The following is a 22871-nucleotide window of genomic DNA, read 5'->3' on the forward strand; positions in this document are numbered from 1 at the left end:
CTCCTAGTCGCTGTGTGAGTGCGTGTGCGTGTGAGTGCGTGAGTGTGAGTGTGAGTGTGAGTGCGTGCGTGTGCGTGTGCGTGTGCGTGTGCGTGTGTACCTTGCCCTCCAGGTTGAGCTGCTGCATCTCCTGCTCGCTGTTCCCGATGCCGATGAAGGCACAGGGCTGGGACTCCTGCTCGGTGCAGCCGTCCTGCTCCATCTGCTCCTTCTTCTTCTTCCAGCCGCTGCCCATCAGGTACACACAGGGGGGGGGGCAGAAGAACCTGGGGGGGGGGGGGAGGTGTTAGGCTGGGTCCTTACCGAGTCTCACACTGAGACCAGTCTCTACTCTGGACTAGTCTCTACTGTCTGGTCCAGTCTCTACTCTAGACTAGTCTCTACTGTCTGGACCAGTCTCTACTCTAGACCAGTCTCTACTAGGTCTAGGTCTCGTCTCTGGACCGAGCAGTGACTGGTGGAGATGGTACTGCGTGGCTGTTGGTGTGGACAGCAGAGGCTGCATGTTCATGATATTAACGATGTTTAATTGTATTATGCATAATTATATTAATATTGCTAAATAATAATAATTTTGATGGAGATCGAGAGGGGCATGGATTTGTGTTGCTGTGTGTCTGGGTTGATTTAAGGTACTAACCCTTACCCTTAATTTGAATTAGTCGCTGAAACACTCATCTTGACCAAACGGTTGTGTTTATGAGAACAAAGGCGAGAAATGCCCAATCACTTTCTATTAGACATGAGCGAAAAAGCGATAGGAGCGATAAAACGCTTGAGCGATAGCTTTAAAGCTGTAAAGCTGTGAATGAGAGTTGAAAACAGCTAAACTCTATGCAAATGAGCTAGTAGCGTTTCGGCTGTAAATTACCGCCAGCCAATCGGAATGTAGATGTCCCTCGCCGGCGTGGGTCCCAGTAAACATACGCGAGAACTTTATTTCCTACCACACATTTGATCCTGAGTCTCAGTGAGGTGCGTGAGAGAATAATTGCGGCTACTGCAGGGCATCGAATTTGTCCGCGATTGCATGGCCAACGTGGTCTTATTATAGCCCGATCATGAACTAAAAAACTAATAGAAAGAATAAAGCATCTAGCATATGATTTCAACAATGTATGAGTGCACACGCAATCCGCATTACGCAACATGGATGGTCGCACAGTGGAATGCTGATTGTAACCACCGGACGAGCGGTGGGTGGAGATGTGCGCGCATTTCAGAAGCAGGGAGATGCCGCACAAAAATCTATTTCTAATTTGTCTGTTTGCCGTATGTCTTCCTGGCACAAATGCTCCCGTTGAGCGGATCTTTTCCATAATAAACAATACTATACGCGCGCGCGCACACACAAACACACGATAGCGATAAACTAGCCTATAGCCTAGCATATAAGCAATCGCTCCATTAATTAGTCATTCAGTGTTTCATGTATTGCTTATTATACTTTTTCTATTGACCAAACGTATGACCATCTTGTGTTTTTGTGGCTTGGCATCAGCAGCAGCACTTGCCTCAACCACGGGCGTGCAGGCAAAAAGCGCGGCTCCTTTAAATGGAAAAGCAAAATCGCAAGAGCGATATGAGCTGTAAATATTTTGGACAGCGTTGCGTTTTGAGCTGTTCATCTTTTACATCTTTTGGTGTGAACGTACAGTACTGACCTGCAAATCACAGGGTGTAGTACTCAGTGTGCGCCACTAGGGGACGGAAGTGCACTACAGTTCCGACGGTCAGACCTCAGAACACCTCTACGCTCCCTGTCGTGCTCGGCTGAGAAGAGACAACCCTGAAGTCGGTACCACAGTGACCACTCGACCCAGGAGAAGAGACCACTTTACAAGGTATGAGTTTCTCATAGGACTCAATCCAGCTCACTAACTGGAAAACACAACAACAGGTTCTGTCAACGGAACAACCATTCCAGTCTCTAGGGTTAAGGTCAGGGTTGGAATTACAACGAGCCCGTCGTCTGTTCCTTTCTGTGGAAGGAGGACGATGAGAATATCGATACGCTGACACTTATTATTATTATTATAAAGTATTTCAGGTGTGTGAATGAATGGTTGTAAGTCACTTTGGATAAAAGCGTCAGCAAATTCCCCTGAATGTAAATGAACGTCTGTATACCACGTAGAAGAGAAGACTCGGCCGGTCAGAGTGAGAGTCACGCACACAGAGAAGTGATCCTCACCCAGACGCTCTGAGCGTCTATCGGCTGCCTGCTCGCTCTTATCACGAAAACAGAACAGAAACACACAGAACCAGACGGGACTTCTAAGAACTACCTAGGTTGGCTCACAGTTATCGCGACCACAACGCCTACGTATCTGATGAATGCTATCGTCATTCTTCTGCGCTGTAAAGTCAAGTTTAGAAGTGCACTAGATTGTATTTTTGATGACTGCGTTTGATGTTTTTTGAACATTATTAATCTTATATATATGCGGTTCTGAATTCTATATTGTCTCTAATATTTGTATCCTTGCGTTGTGCCAATGTTAATGGATATATAAATAAAGCTTGGTGAATCTTGAAGACCCAGCAAGAGAGAGGCCGACTACGGAGCCCTGGGGGTTAAAGGTCACCACGCGCCGACACACAGGTGAGTTCCCAGGTGAGTTCCCAGGTGAGTCCCGTGAGAAACGCGGAGCGCGGCTAAGCTGAACAAACAAGAGTCCACTGTCCTGTTCAAACAGTGGCAGACATCACCCGGCCTCCATTGGTCTGTGTGTGTGTGTCTCTCTCTCTCTCTCTCGCTCTGTGTGTGTGTGAGTCTGTCTCTCTCTCGCTCTGTCTTTGCGTCTCTCTGTCTCTCTCTCGCTCTGTGTCTTTGCGTCTCTCTGTCTGTCTCTCTGTGTCTGTCTGTCTGTCTGTCTCTCTGTGTCTGTCTGTCTGTCTCTCTGTGTCTGTCTGTCTGTCTGTCTCTCTGTGTCTGTCTGTCTGTCTGTCTGTCTGTCTGTCTGTCTGTCTCTCTCTCTGTCTGTCTGTCTCTCTGTGTCTGTCTGTCTGTCTCTCTGTGTCTGTCTGTCTGTCTGTCTCTCGGTGTCTGTCTGTCTGTCTGTCTGTCTGTCTGTCTGTGTGTGTGTGCCTGCGTGCGTGCGTGCGTGCGTGCGAGAGCGAGCGAGTAAGACTAAGATCTGTATAACAATACATTTGTGTTGTTGAATCAAAGTCTTATCCTAGAGCTAATGTTATGACAGTGCGGCGGAGGCGGGGACGTGGAGGGGGGCCGTGGAGGGGGGCCGTGGAGGGGGGCCGTGCAGCGGGGGCCGGGGAGGGGAGCTCAGGATAACGATCTCCCCCCCCCGGGCGGCCTCGGCCGGCCAGGGGATGTTTTGGAGCAGAGATGCGGTCTCAGGGAAACACTTGTGTATCGCAACTCTCAAGTGTTTTCATACACCCCTACTCGGCAAAGCTAAAGGGCTAATCCTGGCCTCAACCCTCGCTCACCGCACCGTCTCTCTGAGGTGTGTCCCAGCCGGAGGCGGCTGATCAACCCAGAGATATTCCTGATGAGCTCACCCTACGAAACACAAGCCAGCCAAAGATCACACACACACACACACACACACACACACACACACACACACACACACACACACACACACACACACACACACACACACACACACACACACACACACACACACACACACACACACACACACACACAGAGCGAGAGAGAGACAGAGAGAGAGAGACGGAGAGAGAGAGGACTTTCTGTGGTCAGGGTCCATAATGACAGGTTAGGGTCCGGGGACCGTCTCTTGTTGAAGCATCAGGGAGGGGGGGGGAGTGGCCTGGACCCCAAGACCCCCCACTTCCAATGAGCTGGTCTGTACGTCTGCAAACACCCTCATCCCCCCAGCCCAGCCCCCACACAAACACACACACACTCTGCACTACACAAACACACACACACTCTTCACTACACAAACACACACACACTCTGCACTACACAAACAGACTCTGTCCTACACACACCCGGCTCACAATCTCCCCCCCCCCCCCCCAACACACACTCCCCCAAACACAAACACACACACACACCCCCTCCCTCTTCAACACACACACTCCCCCTCATGGCCTGAACACCACATCAAGATGATGTTTCTTTCATAAAAATAAATTCTTCTGCTCATTGTGTCTCGTGTGTGAGTGAATTTAATTATTCATTTGATTAAATCTTAACCCCTCCTAGCCCCTCCCTCCGATCCAACCGCACAATTACCCACAGTGCTTTGCAGCGCCTGTGTGAGTGCCAGCCGCCAGAGGCTGGTCCACTATCTCCAGGCTCCTGGCTATCTCTTTACTCCTCCAACGCGTCGCGGGAGAGCAGGTAACCAGGAATGTTTCCCCCGCAGGGCCTAAGCCCCACCTCACCTAGAGCCCTACAGAGCAGCCAACTGACGCATTACCCAGCATGCTTTGCAGGTATTAGTCAGACGCTAACTGATCACTAATAACCATGAGGGTTCCTCAAACGTGTTGTTGATCTACGACTGCATTGGCCGCATTCCAGGAACGGGGATGTCGTCGGAAGCATCACCGGGCGCATTCCATTACAAGCTGGGTGTAGTCTGGTTTCTAGTGTTCGCACGCGCGTGCGTGCGTGCGTAAGTGACAGTGCGTGTGTGTAAGTGACAGTGTGTGTAAGTGACAGAGACACACAAGTGTGTGTGTGTGTGTAGGTGTGTGTGCGTGCGTGCGTGGGCGTCCCCCTCACCTCTTCTCGTTGCCGTAGGACTTCTGGGCCACCTTGGCGTGGAGGATGAGGACGGTCTGGTCTCCCCGCTCCTTCAGGTAGTTCCTCATCGCTTCTCTGGAGGGAGGAAGGGAGGGAGGGAGGGTGAGTCTCACCCCTTCATCAACTCACTCAAGACAGCCTCACTCTGAAGGCACCACCTCATTATGACAGCCTCATTGTACTGGAGACAGCCTCACTCTGACAGAGACAGCCTCACTCTGACAGAGACAGCCTCACTCTGACAGCCTCACTCTGACAGAGACAGCCTCACTCTGACAGAGACAGCCTCACTCTGACAGAGACAGCCTCACTCTGACAGAGACAGCCTCACTCTGACAGAGACAGCCTCACTCTGACAGCCTCACTCTGACAGAGACAGCCTCACTCTGACAGCCTCACTCTGACAGAGACAGCCTCACTCTGACAGAGACAGCCTCACTCTGACAGAGACAGCCTCACTCTGACAGCCTCACTCTGACAGAGACAGCCTCACTCTGACAGCCTCACTCTGACAGCCTCACTCTGACAGAGACAGCCTCACTCTGACAGCCTCACTCTGACAGAGACAGCCTCACTCTGACAGCCTCACTCTGACAGCCTCACTCTGATAGAGACAGCCTCACTCTGACAGCCTCACTCTGACAGAGACAGCCTCACTCTGACAGCCTCACTCTGATAGAGACAGCCTCACTCTGACAGCCTCACTCTGACAGCCTCACTCTGACAGAGACAGCCTCACTCTGACAGAGACAGCCTCACTCTGACAGCCTCACTCTGACAGAGACAGCCTCACTCTGACAGCCTCACTCTGACAGAGACAGCCTCACTCTGACAGAGACAGCCTCACTCTGACAGCCTCACTCTGACAGAGACAGCCTCACTCTGACAGCCTCACTCTGACAGAGACAGCCTCACTCTGACAGCCTCACTCTGGTGTGGACAACATGGACGCCACACTAGAGGCATGCAGGCCTGTGCATTAATGTCTGGGGGAGACCGCTCGGGAACACATAGTCTCTCTCTCTCTCACACACTGAACACCCCGGTGTCTCCCGGCCAAAAGTGCTCTTCCACAGCTGGGCCCAGGAGAGAGAGAGAGAGAGAGAGAGAGAGAGAGAGAGAGAGAGAGAGAGAGAGAGAGCGAGAGCGAGAGAGAGAGAATTCATTAGGCTTCCTGAGAAAGCGGACCGAGCAAGAGGTGACGTTAAAGAGAGGTAGAAAGAGAAAATTGGACCCAGAGAACAAGACTAGAGAGTCAGAGAGAGGAAGGAGACAGAGGAAGAGGCCGAGAGACAGAAGGACAGAGAGAGTGGGGCGAAAGAGAAAGAAAGAGGGGGGGGAAAGAGACAGAGAGAGAAAGAGAGGGAGAGTGGGGGGAAAGAGACAGAGAGGGAGAGTGGGGGGAAAGAGACAGAGAGAGAGAGAGAGGGAGAGTGGGGGGAAAGAGACAGAGAGGGAGAGTGGGGGGAAAGAGACAGAGAGAGAGAGAGAGGGAGAGTGGGGGGGAAGAGACAGAGAGGGAGAGTGGGGGGGAAGAGACAGAGAGGGAGAGTGGGGGGAAAGAGACAGAGAGAGACAGAGAGGGAGAGTGGGGGGAAAGAGAGAGAGAGAGAGAGAGAGGGAGAGTGGGGGGAAAGAGACAGAGAGAGAGAGAGAGGGAGAGTGGGGGGGAAGAGACAGAGAGGGAGAGTGGGGGGGAAGAGACAGAGAGAGAGAGAGAGGGAGAGTGGGGGGAAAGAGACAGAGAGAGAGAGAGAGGGAGAGTGGGGGGGAAGAGACAGAGAGGGAGAGTGGGGGGGAAGAGACAGAGAGGGAGAGTGGGGGGAAAGAGACAGAGAGAGACAGAGAGGGAGAGTGGGGGGAAAGAGAGAGAGAGAGAGAGAGAGAGAGAGGGAGAGTGGGGGGAAAGAGACAGAGAGAGAGAGAGAGGGAGAGTGGGGGGAAAGAGACAGAGAGAGAGAGTGGGGGGAAAGAGAGAGAGAGGGAGAGTGGGGGGAAAGAGAGAGAGAGAGGGGGAAATGAAAACATCAACAGTGCTGAGCTCACCACCTAAGAATCCTCGTCTCATGGTGAAATGTAGCAAGGTCCGCCATCCAATTATTCCTTTCAACGCGGCCAAAACTCACTCACCCCCTGCCCCCCCATACCATGCACCCCCCCCCTTCCTGTTACAAGCAGATTCGCTGATTAAGATTTACACCCACACCCACACACACGTGTGCTGCGTAATTGTATGACACACGCTTGCGGTGCCTCACTCGCGTTTTGTTATGGAAATCAGGAGGCCCTCTGCCATGAAGAGGAGTGGAGAGGAGGGGGCAGGGAGGAGGAGGAGGAGGGAGGGGAGAGGGGAGAGAGGAGGGAGGGGAGGGAGGAGATGACAGGGGGATGGAAGGTTAGGGGAGGGTGATTGAAAAGCAAACGATGAGGTGGAGGAGTGACTAGTATGACTGTGTGTGTGTGTGTGTGTGTGTGTGTGTGTGTGTGTGTGTGTGTGTGTGTGTGTGTGTGTGTGTGTGTGTGTGTGTGTGTGTGTGTGCTTTTCACCTGTGCGACTAACAGAATGGCTCTCAGAGTAAAACCATTCCAGCTCCAATCCCTTTCATTTCACACCACGCTCTCACATGCAGGCGTACACAAATCTCTCAAAAGGCGATATATATTCCACGTTGACTCAAAACGTTCTCCTCCACTGACAGTCACCCCCGCAGCCATTCCATCTCTTTGCCGTTTCGCTGACAAAGCGCAGCAACCAATCTCTAAACTCCCCCATCTGCCCTTGAACATCCACGTGACTGTGAGGACAGACAGGGTTGGGAAAACACTTGTGTGTGGGTTGCAATTCACAAGTGATTACCAGCGATGAGGGCTGGTCATTACTCCGTCCCTCTCCCTCCCTTTGACTAAGAGCGGGGGGGCACACATCCCACGGCTCTGAACTCAGCCCCAAGGCTTCCCTGGAACCACTCTGGAGGGTTCAGTCGTATCCAACGGTGACCAGGATGGAGACGTCCCTCCTCACAGAGGATACAGATCAACAGGACCCCCATCTCATCATCATCAGCATCATCATCATCATCAGCATCATCTCCTGTTTCCTTCTGTTAGTAAAATAAAGAGGCAGCCTGCATCTCAACACACCCGGACCTGGTGGGTCATGCCTCTCTGTCTCCTGTCTGACTCCCCGTCGACAGACCAACGTGGGCTAAGGTCACCGACAACTAAACACCAGAGCAGGAGCTGTGGATAGTTTCCGAACACGTGGAGGTTTAAGCAGAAGTGAGAGCAGTGGAAACCAGGGCTCAGCTCAACTTCCTTTACAGGAGTAGTAACAAGTATCAACCGCCTCACACAAACCCGCACACACACAAACACGCTGGATGTGGCGCCTGAGTCATCGCAATCAAAGCAGGAACTAAGAAAAAACCTCTTTCGGCCATCAGTGAACGAACGTCTCCACACGCATGCCGGCCTCGACCTCACGCAGCTCTCCGTGCGGAGGCAGCGTCGGCCAACACACAGCGAATACCAAACAGATAACAAATAAACAGGAAGTTCTGTCTACGGATGGTGTTGGAACGGTTTACTGGGAAACAAAACCCTTCTGAAGACCGGAGACAGGGGCCGGTCCTGGTTCCCTCCCCACAGAAGGCATGGCTGGGGGGGGTGTGAAGCTACTCACGGTGACCCTCTCAGGCCAACTCATTCGGGGGGTGTTAATGAGGATCTCACACACCAGCACACACACTTCCTGTATTGAACCAGCACCAAGCAGAAGTCTACTAGGTTCCTTCACACAATAACGCAGCTATTGCGTCATTCTCTGAGAAGATAAGAACCCATTAAAGTTGTTTGGGAGGGTTTTATGAGATGCGATTGGTCCCGTATATTGAGGATTGTGTTTAGCTGAATTAACTCAAAAAAAATAGCATGCGTTAAATGTTTGAAATGACAAAACACTACCGTTTCTAAAACCATCTCCAATCCATTCTTGATGCATCATAAACCTGAAGGAGAAGAAGACAGCGAGAGAACGGAGGAGGGAGGGAAGAGAGGGGAGGGGGGGAGGGGGGGAGAGTGACCCAGAAAGCGCCAGGCGCTGTTTACACCCACACTCAGCAGGGGTCCGCAGCTTCTGCCTCCACCTCACACTGCAGCTTTCTTTTGCTTATTTTTGCGCAGTGAGATGATTTTTTAAAAGGCTTATTAATGCGAGCAACACCAACAACACAAGCACGCAGTCGGCGGAGGGCGGGAGACGGCACGCACCCAAAAACAAACGGGACAGAAATAAGAAAAACCCAGACAGGCTTCCAGACAGAAAGGCAGACATTTAACAGTGTGGGGTCACTTACTGTGTACGTGCGTGTGCACGTGCCCATGTATGTGCGTGTGCGCGCATGTGCATCTGTGTGGGAGTTGAGCTAGACTACAGATGCACTGGAGCAGACAGTCACCAGCCTGCTACATCTGTCACAGTATCACGCACGCAGCACACACACACACACACACACACACACACACACACACACACACACACACACACACACACACATGCTAGCACACCCACCGCGCAGAGTGGCTCCAGTAGGACTGGACGACGGCCACTAAAGAGCGTCCCTATCGCTCCGACTAAAGGGTTAGGACGTAGTCTAACCAGCACCTCGCCGGGATTAGCGCTACCTTAAGCCCCCAACTGTCACCTGCTCCCTGCTACTGCCCCCCAGGGAGACAGACTGCCCCCCCAGGGAGACAGACTGCCCCCTGCTAATGCCCCCACAGGGAGACAGACTGCCCCCTCCTACTGCCCCATCAGTTAGACAGACTGCCCCCTGCTAATGCCCCCCCAGGGAGACAGACTGCCCCCCCCTCCTACTGCCCCCCAGGGAGACAGACTGCCCCCCCTCCTACTGCCCCCCCAGGGAGACAGACTGCCCCCCCTCCTACTGCCCCAGCAGGGAGACAGACTGCCCCCCCTCCTACTGCCCCCCCAGGGAGACAGACTGCCCCCCCTCCTACTGCCCCAGCAGGGAGACAGACTGCCCCCCCTCCTACTGCCCCAGCAGGGAGACAGACTGCCCCCCCTCCTACTGCCCCCCCAGGGAGACAGACTGCCCCCCCTCCTACTGCCCCCCCAGGGAGACAGACTGCCCCCCCTCCTACTGGCCCCCCAGGTAGACAGACTGCCCCCCCACCTACTGCCCCAGCAGGGAGACAGACTGCCCCCCCCCTACTGCCCCCAGCAGGGAGACAGACTGCCCCCCCCTACTGCCCCATCAGGGAGACAGACTGCCCCCCCCCTACTGCCCCATCAGGGAGACAGACTGCCCCCCCCTACTGCCCCATCAGGGAGACAGACTGCCCCCCCCTACTGCCCCAGCAGGGAGAAAGACTGCCCCCCCCTACTGCCCCATCAGGGAGACAGACTGCCCCCCCCCTACTGCCCCAGCAGGGAGACAGACTGCCCCCCCTCCTACTGCCCCCCCAGGGAGACAGACTGCCCCCCTCCTACTGCCCCCCAGGGAGACAGACTGCCCCCCCTCCTACTGCCCCAGCAGGGAGACAGACTGCCCCCCCTCCCTACTGCCCCAGCAGGGAGACAGACTGCCCCCCCTCCTACTGCCCCCCCAGGGAGACAGACTGCCCCCCCTCCTACTGCCCCCCCAGGGAGACAGACTGCCCCCCCTCCTACTGCCCCCCCAGGGAGACAGACTGCCCCCCCTCCTACTGCCCCAGCAGGGAGACAGACTGCCCCCCTCCTACTGCCCCAGCAGGGAGACAGACTGCCCCCCCTCCTACTGCCCCCCCAGGGAGACAGACTGCCCCCCCTCCTACTGCCCCCCCAGGTAGACAGACTGCCCCCCCACCTACTGCCCCAGCAGGGAGACAGACTGCCCCCCCCCTACTGCCCCAGCAGGGAGACAGACTGCCCCCCCCTACTGCCCCAGCAGGGAGACAGACTGCCCCCCCCTACTGCCCCATCAGGGAGACAGACTGCCCCCCCCTACTGCCCCAGCAGGGAGACAGACTGCCCCCCCCTACTGCCCCAGCAGGGAGACAGACTGCCCCCCCCTACTGCCCCATCAGGGAGACAGACTGCCCCCCCCCTACTGCCCCAGCAGGGAGACAGTGCTGGGGGCGGACCCAGCCCCGAGAGGCTCAGTCTACGACCATGCACCAGGTATCTGCCGTGGCACACGGGGAGGGGGGGGGGGGCGACCCTGCACCAGGTATCTGCCGTGGCACACGGGGATGGGGGGGGGCGACCCTGCACCAGGTATCTGCCGTGGCACACGGGGAGGCCGCTGAGTGTCACACTGGTTGGTTGAAAGCTGAAGGAGGGGAAACACAGACTCACGCACTAATGGCCGCTACTAGCTTATGAGATGGCTGAGAAGAGGAAATGTGTGTGTGTGTGTGTGTGTGTGTGTGTGTGTGTGTGTGTGCGTGGCTCTGTGTGGTCAGTACTGTCTTTCTCTCTGCCCGGTCTGTCTGGCTCCAGGACTTTAACATGACGCTGACCGCTGGAACTAACTATGCACATTTCAAATCATAAAATAAAGAGTTTGGGCGAAACACCAAACCCAACTTTTCCAGACAGGCTGGTCGCTGCCGTGCACGGCAGGGAGCGCTGAGGCCAGTGAGTGTGCACGTGTGCGCGTGTGAATGGGTGAATGTGTATATGCATTTGTATTTGTGAAGTGCTGTGTGTGGGCAGAGGGGCGGCCCAGTGGATGAAGCTGATTGGTCCACAGCTCTTCCTCTGGCTGTGTGCTGCCGCTAGCTCAACAGGAGCTAGCAGCATGGAACCCCCGTACTGCCAGCACCTGCTTGGCCAGCCTCGAGAGTGTGTGTGTGTGTGTGTGTGTGTGTGTGTGTGTGTGTGTGTGTGTGTGTGTGTGTGTGTGTGTGTGTGTGTGTGTGTGTGTGTGTGTGTGTGTGTGTGTGTGTGTGTGTGTCATGTGTTGCTTTCCCCCTGAGCATCCTTCCTGACAGGAAGGCGCGGTGGCTGCCGTCAGCAGACTCTGGAGGACCTCACTGGGCTTTGAGCCGTCTCCAAGTGTGCCCGATCAGAAAAGCAAATCAAGTGAAAAAGGAACTCATCTGACATGACTGGGGTTGTCTGAACGACAGACAGCAAACAACAACACCGACGACAAAGCCCCACAGAGACACACTGAGTCACATTGGCAACAACAAACAAACAAACAAACAAACAGGAACACGCGTGGGTAAACAGTAGGTTTCCGTGGCAACGAAAGGCTGGGTGGGGCCCATGGCAGACCATGAATGAACACATTGACCCCGACCCCCAGCAACATGGCCTCTCTCTCGGCCAATCAGCGAGCCCCGTCATCGCCCCCCCGCTGGGGTCCACACACACACACACACAACACAGCTACCCGGAAAACACAAGAAGGCGCGGAAGCACGCACACGCAGACCGCATGTTTGTATCGTGTGTGTGTGTGTGTGTGTGTGTGTCTTGTGCAGTGTGTGTAGTGTGTGTAGTGTTAGCAGTGTGTGTGTCTTGTGCGGTGTGTGCGTCTTGTGCGGTGTGTGTGCCTTGTGCGCGTGTGCGTGTGTACTCACCGTGTAAGGCGCTGTGGCTGAGGACGCTCCCCAAACTTCCTGTAAAGACGAGAGAGAAGACGAGAAACCATGAGAGACGTTACCCAAACACACACACAGATACACAGCCAATAACACACACACACACACCTTTCACTAGTCTCAGCAGTCTAGTCACTCCTAAATTATGTTCTTACACACACACACACACACACACACACACACACACACACACACACACACACACACACACACACACACACACACACACACACACACACACACACACACACACACACACACACACACACACCTTTCACTAGGTCTTTGACAGCTTGAAATTATGGACCGAAACCGCAGCAAAGCTTTGTGTGTGTGCGAGTGCGTGTGTGTGTGTGCATGTGTGTGTACCGCTGCAAGCTATTGGGGTTGAGGGTTGAGGTTCTGAACGTCACACCCTCTCAGAGTGGTTAGAACCATCATTCATGACATCAAAGTCATTTCTAAGTAAAACGCTGAAGAAGAAATCGACTCCTTTCGATTTCGGTCAAGGAGCTCGCTCTCCTCTCTTCATTCTCTGACAGAACTCACAATGCTGGTGTCAACCCTGTTTCCATGGATACCAACAGAGGTTCGGGGGAGCCCGCGAGTCAAAACACCCCGGTTGTGATGAGGGGGGGGGGGGGGGGGGGAGAGAGAGCAGTGAGAGAGCGTGGAGGTGGAGGATAAAGTAAGGAAGGAAGAAAGAGAAATGTGCTGACTAAGGCTTTGGACCTGAAGGCACCACACACACCAGACTCCACCTACACATGCTGCCCTGCATTCATCCTAGTGACCTTCTGCCACTGTGTGTGTGTGTGTGTGTGTGTGTGTGTGTGTGTGTGTGTGTGTGTGTGTGTGTGTGTGTGTGTGTGTGTGTGTGTGTGTGTGTGTGTGTGTGTGTGTGTGTGTGTGTGTGTGTGTGTGTGTGTGTTAGAGGAAGCTGAAATCAGTGACTGATGTCTCAGCGCTCTGCTTCACAGAACTGTCCTCACTTCAACCACAGCTTCACACAGAGATCTGTGTCAGAATGTAAAGCCTGCCCCCCCATACCATCCACGGGTTCATCAGGGCCGACTCCTGGAAGGGAGGGGGGGAGGGAGGGAGGGGGGGGATCAAAAGACTCAAAGAGAGCGAGTGTGGAAGAGAGAGAAAGGGATAGAGGGAGTGGGGGACATACAGAAGGAGAGAGGGATAAAGAGAGAAGGAGCTGAATGTGGAATAATTATAGAACGGGGGGTCAATCAATAAGGTTCCCATAGTGCAACGCCTATGTCTCTCGCTCACTCTCTCTCTGAGTCTGCTTCTGTCTCTCTTCTCCATCTCACTCTATGCATCTCTCCTCCACCTCTCTCACTCTGTGCATCTCTCCTTCACCCCTGTATGTCTCTCCTTCTCTGTCTCTGTCTCTCTCTCTTCTCCTGTTCATCACTCCTTCCTCTTCTCGGTCTCTCTCCATCTCTCTGTCTGTCTGTCTCTCTCTCTCTCTCTCTCTCTCTCTCTGTCTCTGTCTCTCCTTCTGTTTGTCTCTCCATCTGTCCCTCCCGGGGGTGGGGTCGAGTGACGATGATAGCCCGCCTACACCACCACCGACCGCTGGGCAGCGCACCACATGTAATCAATCCATGCTGAACCACGCAGAGGCAGACACACAGACACAGACACACACACACACTCACACACACAGGCAGACAGGCGAGCAGACTCTGAAGGTGTGTGGTATCGCCTCACCCCCGAGACATCACTGAACTCTGACGTTTGAGATTTCTGTGAAAAGCCGCGGCCCGCGACGGGCAACGCCCCCGGCTAGCTCCGGGCTAGCATCAACATGGACGCCGCGCTGGGTGGAGGAACCGCAGCACGGGTACAGGAGACAAACACAGGAAGCCACGAGGTGCACCGCTGCTAACATGAGCCCGTGGTGAGCACCCCCCCCCCCGCCTCGAGCTGACACCTGGCAGCCCACCGCTCCACACCTCTGTCCTCAGCGCTAGGGTTCAAACAGACGCTAGGGTTCACACAGACGCTAAGGTTCAAATCAGTCGTCTACAACCTCGCATCCCCACTGCTGGACAAACTATTGGAAGAGAAAACACAATATTTGTATACGTTTGTGTTTCCTAAGATTCATCTGTGAAAAGGCGAAGAAATTGACACGCACACGATCAGACACACAGACACACACACACACCCACACACACACACACGCACACGCACGAGCGAGAGGAAAAGGAAGCGTGGGCAGAAGAACGGGAGTTAAATTATTCAGACTCTCTCTCCCTCTCCCCCCTTCCTTCCTCTCTCTCCCTGTTTACTATCACTGATCCTGGGGGGGGGGGGGGTGCCCTGCTCAGAGGCACTCCAGCAGGGGTGGTACCAAACAGGCAGGACCTCAGTGTGGCTCAGAAAGAGCAATCTGATGTGGTGAGCGCTCCTGTGAGAGCCCAAAGAGCCGCTCAGAGTGTAGACGAGGGGGGCCACCTCCCACTCTGATCATCCATCACTGCAGGACACGCAGACGGCTGTAGAACAATGAGGTGTCCGTGGAGGATACACGTTATGTAGCGCTGAGATAAGCCTAACCCAACACAGGACGTGTGCTGCTCAGAGGCCGCAGTCGCTGATCAGGGCTCACCTTCACCCGAGACGGGCTCATCGGATCCAGCACTGGAGGGACATATTAGTAGTATTAGGACTGGTAGTATTAATAGATTCTGATGGGGTTCTTCCAAAGAACTAACTACCAAGAAAATAGAGAGCTAGGGCTTACTGAGAGTGTGTGTGTGTGTGTGTGTGTGTGTGTGTGTGTGTGTGTGTGTGTGTGTGTGTGTGTGTGTGTGTGTGTGTGTGTGTGTGTGTGTGTGTGTGTCCCTGCTCATTTTCACACCTTTATACATTCTAGCTTAACCCCTCATGGTAACTGAGGTGTTTTTGCACGTTGCATAAATGCATTCTGGATGAAATCGTCATGTTGCCTGCGTGCGTGCGTGGGTATGTTTATGCGTGCGTGTGCGTGCGTGCGTGCGTGTGCGTCTATACGATTGTGTGTGTGTCTATACAGGTGTGTGTGCGTGTGCATGCGTCTGTGCACGTGATTCCACCTCATCGACCAGATCAATACTAGCTGCTGGTAACGAGTTGATACAGATGCTCGCGAGGTACAGAGAAGAGTCTCAACTTGACGCAGAGCCCTGCTTTCAGACAGGAGTCGGAGAAACACACACAACGCTCGGAAAGAACCGTGTCAGAAAAGAAGAAGTGTGAGGTCGGGCCGGGCGACTGCTACACATCTTAGAGCATTCCAGTTCTAATTCTACGACCCCGCCGTCTGATGGTTGGGCGAAGATAGTGGAAGATTCCCTCTAACCTACAAACGCCATCTGGTCGGGTTCTGCCCAGCAGAAGTGACACTCACTTCACACAATACACCACCTTACCCCTCCTCCGCCCTCACTCTGAGCACCTCCTCCTCCACCCTCACACTGAACACCACCTTACACCTCCTCCACCCTCACACTGAACACCACCTTACCCCTCCTCCACCCTCACTCTGAGCACCTCCTCCTCCACCCTCACAATGAGCACCACTTCCTCCACCCTGTCACTAAGCACCACCTCCTCCTCCTCCACCCTGTCACTGAGCACCACCTCCTCCTCCTCCTCCACCCTGTCACTGAGCACCACCTCCTCCTCCTCCACCCTGTCACTGAGCACCACCTCCACCACCCTGTCACTGAGCACCTCCTCCTCCTCCACCCTCACTCTGAGCACCTCCTCCTCCACCCTGTCACTGAACACCACCACCTCCTCCTCCTCCTCCACCCTGTCACTGAGCACCACCTCCTCCTCCTCCTCCTCCTCCTCCACCCTGTCACTGAGCAGCACCACCTCCTCCTCCTCCTCCTCCTCCACCCTGTCACTAAGCACCACCCCCCCTCCTCCACCCTGTCACTGAGCACCACCTCCTCCTCCTCCACCCTGTCACTGAGCACCACCTCCTCCTCCTCCTCCACCCTGTCACTGAGCACCACCTCCTCCGCCTCCTCCTCCACCCTGTCACTGAGCACCACCTCCTCCGCCTCCTCCTCCACCCCGTCACTGAGCACCACCTCCTCCACCCTCACATGGTGGCTGTAAGGTAAATGGATGTGGAGGGCATGGTGTCTCAGATATGGGGGTGGTAGGTCAGGGGGTCTGTTACCAGTCCCACAGAAGGACCACCCGCCGGCATCGACTGCACGCGTGCGGCGCGCACACACACACACGTATCACAGGTAGACACGTCTGCAGACAAACGCACACACACACTCCTGGGGAGGAGAGGGCTTTGTCTGTCAGTCATCACAGGATGTAGGCTACAGCTTTTGCAGACAAATGCATTGCACACACACACACACACACACACACACACACACACACACACACACACACACACACACACACACACACACACACACACACACACACACACACACACACACACACACACACACACACACGCAGTAATCCCTCGACCAATTCTCAGAAGCACTAAGCAATCAATCAGCTACACACTTCTTATTCGCAACACAAAAACCTCCATCTCGACATGATCAGTAAACTAACTGAGTGCGTGCGTGCGTGCGTAACTAAATATTTGACACCATTTCTTTGACGTTCAATTTTTTAGCCTTATGCTGCTGACAACAAAGATGCTCCGGTCTTCTTAAACCACATCAAATCTTTGTGTCCGTCTGTATACGTCCCTGGAGAAATCTCTTTCACAGCGCATCAGGACTCAGACGCAATCATTCACAGGGTCAAGGTCAAGGGTCAAAGGGGGACCCCCAGAGGTCAACTGACAGGCAGCAGACTGTGTGTGTGTGTGTGTGTGTGTGTGTGTGTGTGTGTGTGTGTGTGTGTCACTAAGATTACATTACCATTCAAAGCAGAGCTCCAAGGACCGAATGCTTTCCTTTTCTACTCTCTTATCTTTACCGTCCGTCCGTTTATCCATCTTTTATGAGAATAAAAATAAAGATATATTCATAAATCAAAGTGTATTCATCAACATCTTTAGTTTGGAGAAGGTCAACCGAGACGTTTGGTTGGACGGCGGTGGCACAGTACTTCCTGTTCCTGGGGTCTGTGTGTGAAAAGTAAGAGAGCGGTGTCGGCTAATTGGTCGACGGGTTTCCACATAACTGTCACTGTTACACAACGAGGTGGGATCAGCGAGGGGTGTGTGTGTGTGTGTGTGTGTGTGTGTGTGTGTGTGTGTGTGTGTGTGTGTGTGTGTGTGTGTGTGTGTGTGTGTTGTGTGTGTATAAGGGAAATACCAAGGCAGTGCGTGTTTGTATTTGCATTCGCTTGCATGTGTGTGTATGCTTGCAACCGGTGTGCACTTTATGTGTGGGTGTGTGCACGGGGGCCTCAGAGATTAGAGCTGCTGGGAGTGTTTAGTTTCATTGCCTGGGGGGCGGCATAACAACCCGAGGCCACGCCTCTACGGGGACAACGCCCGTTGCCACGGTGACAGTGAGTGGCGAATGGGGCTGTGTTTTTAGTCACGGGTTGGCTGCGTGCGGGTATCGAACCATAAACGGACCCTCTTAAAAACACCATGAAACGGGTTCCTTTGGTCCGATGCACGTACAGCGCGTAGTTACACTATGCTCATCACCTAGAGCGCCATGTGGCTCAGGAGGTACAACGGGTTGGCTGGTAAGCCGCAGGTTACCAGGGACACCTCAGCGTGTCGAGGTGTCCCTGAGCGAGACCCCTCACCTGACTGCTCCTGACGAGCTGGCCGTCGCCCTGCGTGGTCGACTCCGCTGTCAGCGAGTGAATGTGTGTATATGAACGGGTGAATGTTAGGCGGTACGGTAAAGAGCTTTGAGTGGCCGCTGGTCAGAGTAGCGTTGTATTCACCATTACTCTAGGAGCCGTTTGTCTGACCCTGAATGGATCTGTTGTTTTTGTGTATTCCCTGGTCTTCTTGGCCATCAGATACTCAAATTAAAAGAGGGTTGAGTCACGGCCAGGCGTCACACCTCGTCATCTCCCCGCGGCGCCTGGGCCACCGGCAGCAGGCGCCGCCGTAGATCACACAGCAGCGCTGGGGGCTGGCGGTCAGGTCATGTGACCAGAGAGGGTAAAACACAGGGAGTCACCTTGAGGCTGCCGGGGGTGTGTGTGTGGTGGGGGGGGGGGGGGGGGCGAGAGAGCTAGTGGGTGGCATGTGGGAGAAAGAGAAAAGAGAGAGAGAATGAGAGGACATTTGAGAGCACAAGAGATGTTACCCCCGGGCCCTGGCAGTGTTCAGAGAAATACCTCACCTCCGATGTCATCTGTTCTTACACGTACGCAGAGAGAGAGAGAGAGAGAGAGAGAGAGAGAGAGAGAGAGAGAGAGAGAGAGAGAGAGAGAGAGAGAGAGAGAGAGAGAGAGAGAGAGAGAGAGAGAGAGAGAGAGAGAGAGAGAGAGAGAGAGAGAGAGAGAGAGAGAGAGAGAATGCATTTCCTTGTGAAATACCGTTTTAATTTAGCTTAAGAGCCAAATATGGAGGTCAGTACTTAATGTTTAATATATGTTTAATAGATTCAGTCTATTGCCAAATGTATTGATTACAGAAAATGGTTATTCCTTCAGTTTTAGGTCATTCTAACCACATCACTAGGCTCTGGTAACTCTGGATAGTCATGCTGTCATTATGGGGAGATGAGATCATCAATAGAAAGAATAATCACTAGACTATAGGACATGAAGGAGGTGGGAGGAGTCAGAGGGAGAGAACAGGGAGGAGTCAGAGAACAGGGAGGAGTCAGAGAACAGGGAGGAGTCAGAGAGAGAGAAAGGGGAGGAGTCAGAGGAAGAACAGGGAGGAGTCGGAGAGAGAACGGGGAGGAGAGAGGGAGGAAACAGCGAGGGAGAACAGGGAGGAGAGAGAGGGAGGGGGAGTGTTGTGGACAGCAGGGAGACACCGGGGGCTGTGTGTGGGTTTGTGGTGGCAGCAGTTGGGTACTGTCTCAACTGTCAGCCATGTGTTACCCTGTGTGCCAACCCTGTCTAACGGCCGCCGAGAGAGGCTCATCACAGACAAGCCAACCCGCTCTGGAGAGAGGCTCATCACAGACCAACATCCTACCCACTCTGGAGAGAGGCTCATCACAGACCAACATCCTACCCACTCTGGAGAGAGGCTCATCACAGACCAACATCCTACCCACTCTGGAGAGAGGCTCATCACATACCAACATCCTACCCACTCTGGAGAGAGGCTCATCACAGACCAACATCCTACCCACTCTGGAGAGAGGCTCATCACAGACCAACATCCTACCCGCTCTGGAGAGAGGCTCATCACAGACCAACATCCTACCCGCTCTGGAGAGAGGCTCATCACAGACCAACATCCTACCCGCTCTGGAGAGAGGCTCATCACAGACCAACATCCTACCCGCTCTGGAGAGAGGCTCATCACAGACCAACATCCTACCCACTCCTACATGTTAGCAAGATCCCTGATGGCACGACCGCCGTAAGAAAGACCTGTTAGCAAGAATCACTGTAAGCAAGACCGCCATTAGCAACAGCACCGCTAGCAACAGCACTGGTAGCAAGAGCTGCTGTTAGCACGATCAGTGTTAGCAACAGCACCGTTAGCAACAGCACTGATACCAAGAGTCGCTGAAGCTTGACCATAGTAAGAAAAACCTAATAGCAATAATCACTGTAAGCAGGACTGCCTTTAGCATGAACACCGTGAGCGAGATCACTGAGCTAAAACACTGACAGCAAGACCACTACCAAGGAATGAATTCATTTTCTTGCTCTGAGATTGAATTATTTGCAACAGGGTATCACAGCAGGGAATAGGCTGGGTGGTTAGCTAATAAGCAATGGTGGTTAGTTAATTAGCAATAGACTTGGTGGTTTCCATCATCAGCAAAAGACTTGGTGGTTTGTTAACGAGCAGTAGTGGGCTGTAAACCTGGTAATGAGCCTAGGTGAGGTGTTTAGAGGTGAGGGATGGACTGGTGGTAGACAGGTGGTCTGCCTCTATCAACATCTCAGTCTCCAGGGGCCGGCCGAAGCCTCACTCCTCGTCTGGAGGTAAGTGACTGCTGCAGAGCTGGCGGACGCTGCGAGCTGATTGGCCGGCTGGCCCGGGGATGGCGGAGGTTGGCTAGTTGCCGCAGAGACGACCCGCCGGGCAGAATCAAGGGCGTGTGTACGAGAGAGAGAGAGTGGTTTGAGATGGGTGGGTCACTGGAGCTGGGGTTTGTAAGCACACACACACACACACACACACACACACACACACACACACACACACACACACACACACACACACACACACACACACACACACACACACACACACACACACACACACACAGTAGGCCACCGATTGGCCGTCTCTGACATGGGAGAGTTTAATGACAGAGAGGAGAGCCAAAATAAGGCTCCATCAATTCCCTCGCTCGCTCTCTCTCCGTCTCGCTCTCTCTCTCCGTCTCGCTCTCTCTCCGTCTCGCTCTCTCTCCGCCTTGCTCGACCACACTCGCCAACATCAACGTTCCATCGGGAGGTCTCCAGGGAAACGGCCTCGCAGCACGACATCCCAGCACCGAGGAGACACCAACGCCCACGTACACTCGTCCCCTCATCTCGCCCACTCGTCCCCTCATCTCGCCCGCTCATCCCCTAGCTCCTACACAGAGCTATGGCATAACAAGCTAAATATCGGGACCCAAACAACCAAATGAACTCATCGACGTATGTCTGAGAGGCAGGAGCAGACATGTGTCCACGAGAGGGGGGCGTTAAGATGCTCTCTGCCAGAGGCCGACCCATCGTCCTCTTAATCCAATAAACTGCACTTGTTAGTCGTTTTACAAGCACAGGGTTCTACGAGGCCTAGGGGAGGAGCTTCACCGTAGCAGCGAGATTGAAACACCGGCTCACTAGCCTGCCGCTCGGTGGGCCTCAATGAGTTCCATTGGTCGACGGTTTCTGCGGTTGTCGTGTGAACGCCTGACTCCATCCACGCGGTGACAACACCTCCAGTGTCTGGGGTCCAGAGCGATGCTGAGTGACACCATGTGTGGCTTCAAGGTGACGTCGCCCCCCCCCCCCCCCCCCCCCCCCCCCACGGCCCGGGGCCCAGCGCAGGACCTTGACATCCGAGCGACTATAAAACAAAAACACCGGCGTTAGCATCTGGATGTGGCTAGCGGGCTAGCGGCTGTGATTGCTGTATGTGTTCTGGACACGCTCCAGATCCACAACCCGATCCACAACGCGCACATGGGGAAGGCGGGGGGGGGGGGGAGAACACAGAGGAGGGCGGGGAGGGGGAGCGAGGGAGAGGGAGAGGGTCATGGAGGAGTCAAACTGGGGGCCTGAGTACTCGCAATATACATAGACACATTCTCATATGATCTCTCTCTCGCTCGCCCTCCTGCTCGCTCCCCCTATCTCCCTCCCTCTCTCCCTCCCCCTATCTCACTCCCTCTCTCTGTCTCTCTCCCCCCTATCTCCCTCTCCCCGCCCTCTCTCTCTCTCTCCCCCCTATCTCCCTCTCCCCCACCCTCTCTCACTCTCTCCCTCCCCCCCTCTCTCTCCCTCCCCCGGGGAGGTGAGAGACGAGAGCTCATGTATTTATAATCAGATCTTGAACCTCGCACTGAGCTGATGAGTGTGGCCCCGGCCACCAGGTCAAGGCAGGTCAGGGTGCTCGGGGTGAAGCTGTCAGGAGATGAGATACAGCAAGACTAGTGGGTGGGTGGGTGGGGGTCGCGACCTTCCGGGGCCTTGAACGTTAGATGACCCCCCCACCCCTATGATACTACCACACACACACACACACACACACACACACACACAGGTAGTGATGGGTGTCAGTAGGAACTAGTTAGTGTTGCACTTCCCTCAGCAGAGTGAACGTCTGACCCAGGGGCGCCGCTGACTCATCGCGCCCCCGACGGATGGGTTCAGACAGGGAGGGGGGAGGAGAGGAGGAGGGGAGGAGAGGAGGAGGAGGAGGAGGAGGGGAGAGGAGGAAGAGAGGAGGAGGAGAGGAGGAGGAGGAGGAGGAGGAGTGGGGGTGTGGGGGAACGGAGGAGAGGAGGAGAGGAGGAGAGGAGGAGCAGAAGACAGGGGGGGGGGGGGGGGGGGGGGTGCATGTAAAACAATCTGTGGTCTGGAAAGAAACTGAAATGTTTTTAGGACCAAAGACTGAAGGGCATTTGCATTAATATCCATTGTGCAGTTCTCTTTATGTGCACGTGGTGGTTTTGAGATGCACGTTCGGGATTATAAAGAGGTTAAAAGGAGTATAAACATTGCTCTCCGTCGGAAAGATGACCCCAAAATCACCAACTATGCAGCCCGACACATTGTGGTACGCCGGGGAACCGGTTAACCGATTAGAGATACAACACATGGGAGCCGCTGGGTAATCAGAGTCTGGAGAACGCGTCGTTCGGAAAGCCAAAGCAGAAGAAGATGGCCGCCGGCCCCTCCTC

At 54.2% G+C, this 22871-nt stretch overlaps 1 protein-coding gene across 1 annotated transcript in view; it reads right to left on the minus strand.

The window, feature by feature from the left end:
- rbpjb (recombination signal binding protein for immunoglobulin kappa J region b) overlaps positions 1 to 17623 on the minus strand; it is a 25997-nt gene extending 8374 nt beyond the window's left edge. The window contains exons 1-4 of the mRNA XM_030337975.1: positions 17280 to 17623; positions 12343 to 12381; positions 4730 to 4825; positions 101 to 266 (exon numbers count right to left, since the gene is read on the minus strand). Coding sequence (XP_030193835.1) covers positions 101 to 266; positions 4730 to 4825; positions 12343 to 12381; positions 17280 to 17356 — 378 coding nt within the window. The 5' untranslated portion in view covers positions 17357 to 17623. The remainder of the gene's footprint in view (positions 1 to 100; positions 267 to 4729; positions 4826 to 12342; positions 12382 to 17279) is intronic.
- Positions 17624 to 22871: the final 5248 nt, after the last annotated feature.

The sequence above is a fragment of the Gadus morhua genome, chromosome 17, assembly GCF_902167405.1.
Source record: "Gadus morhua chromosome 17, gadMor3.0, whole genome shotgun sequence".
Lineage (NCBI taxonomy): Eukaryota > Metazoa > Chordata > Actinopteri > Gadiformes > Gadidae > Gadus > Gadus morhua.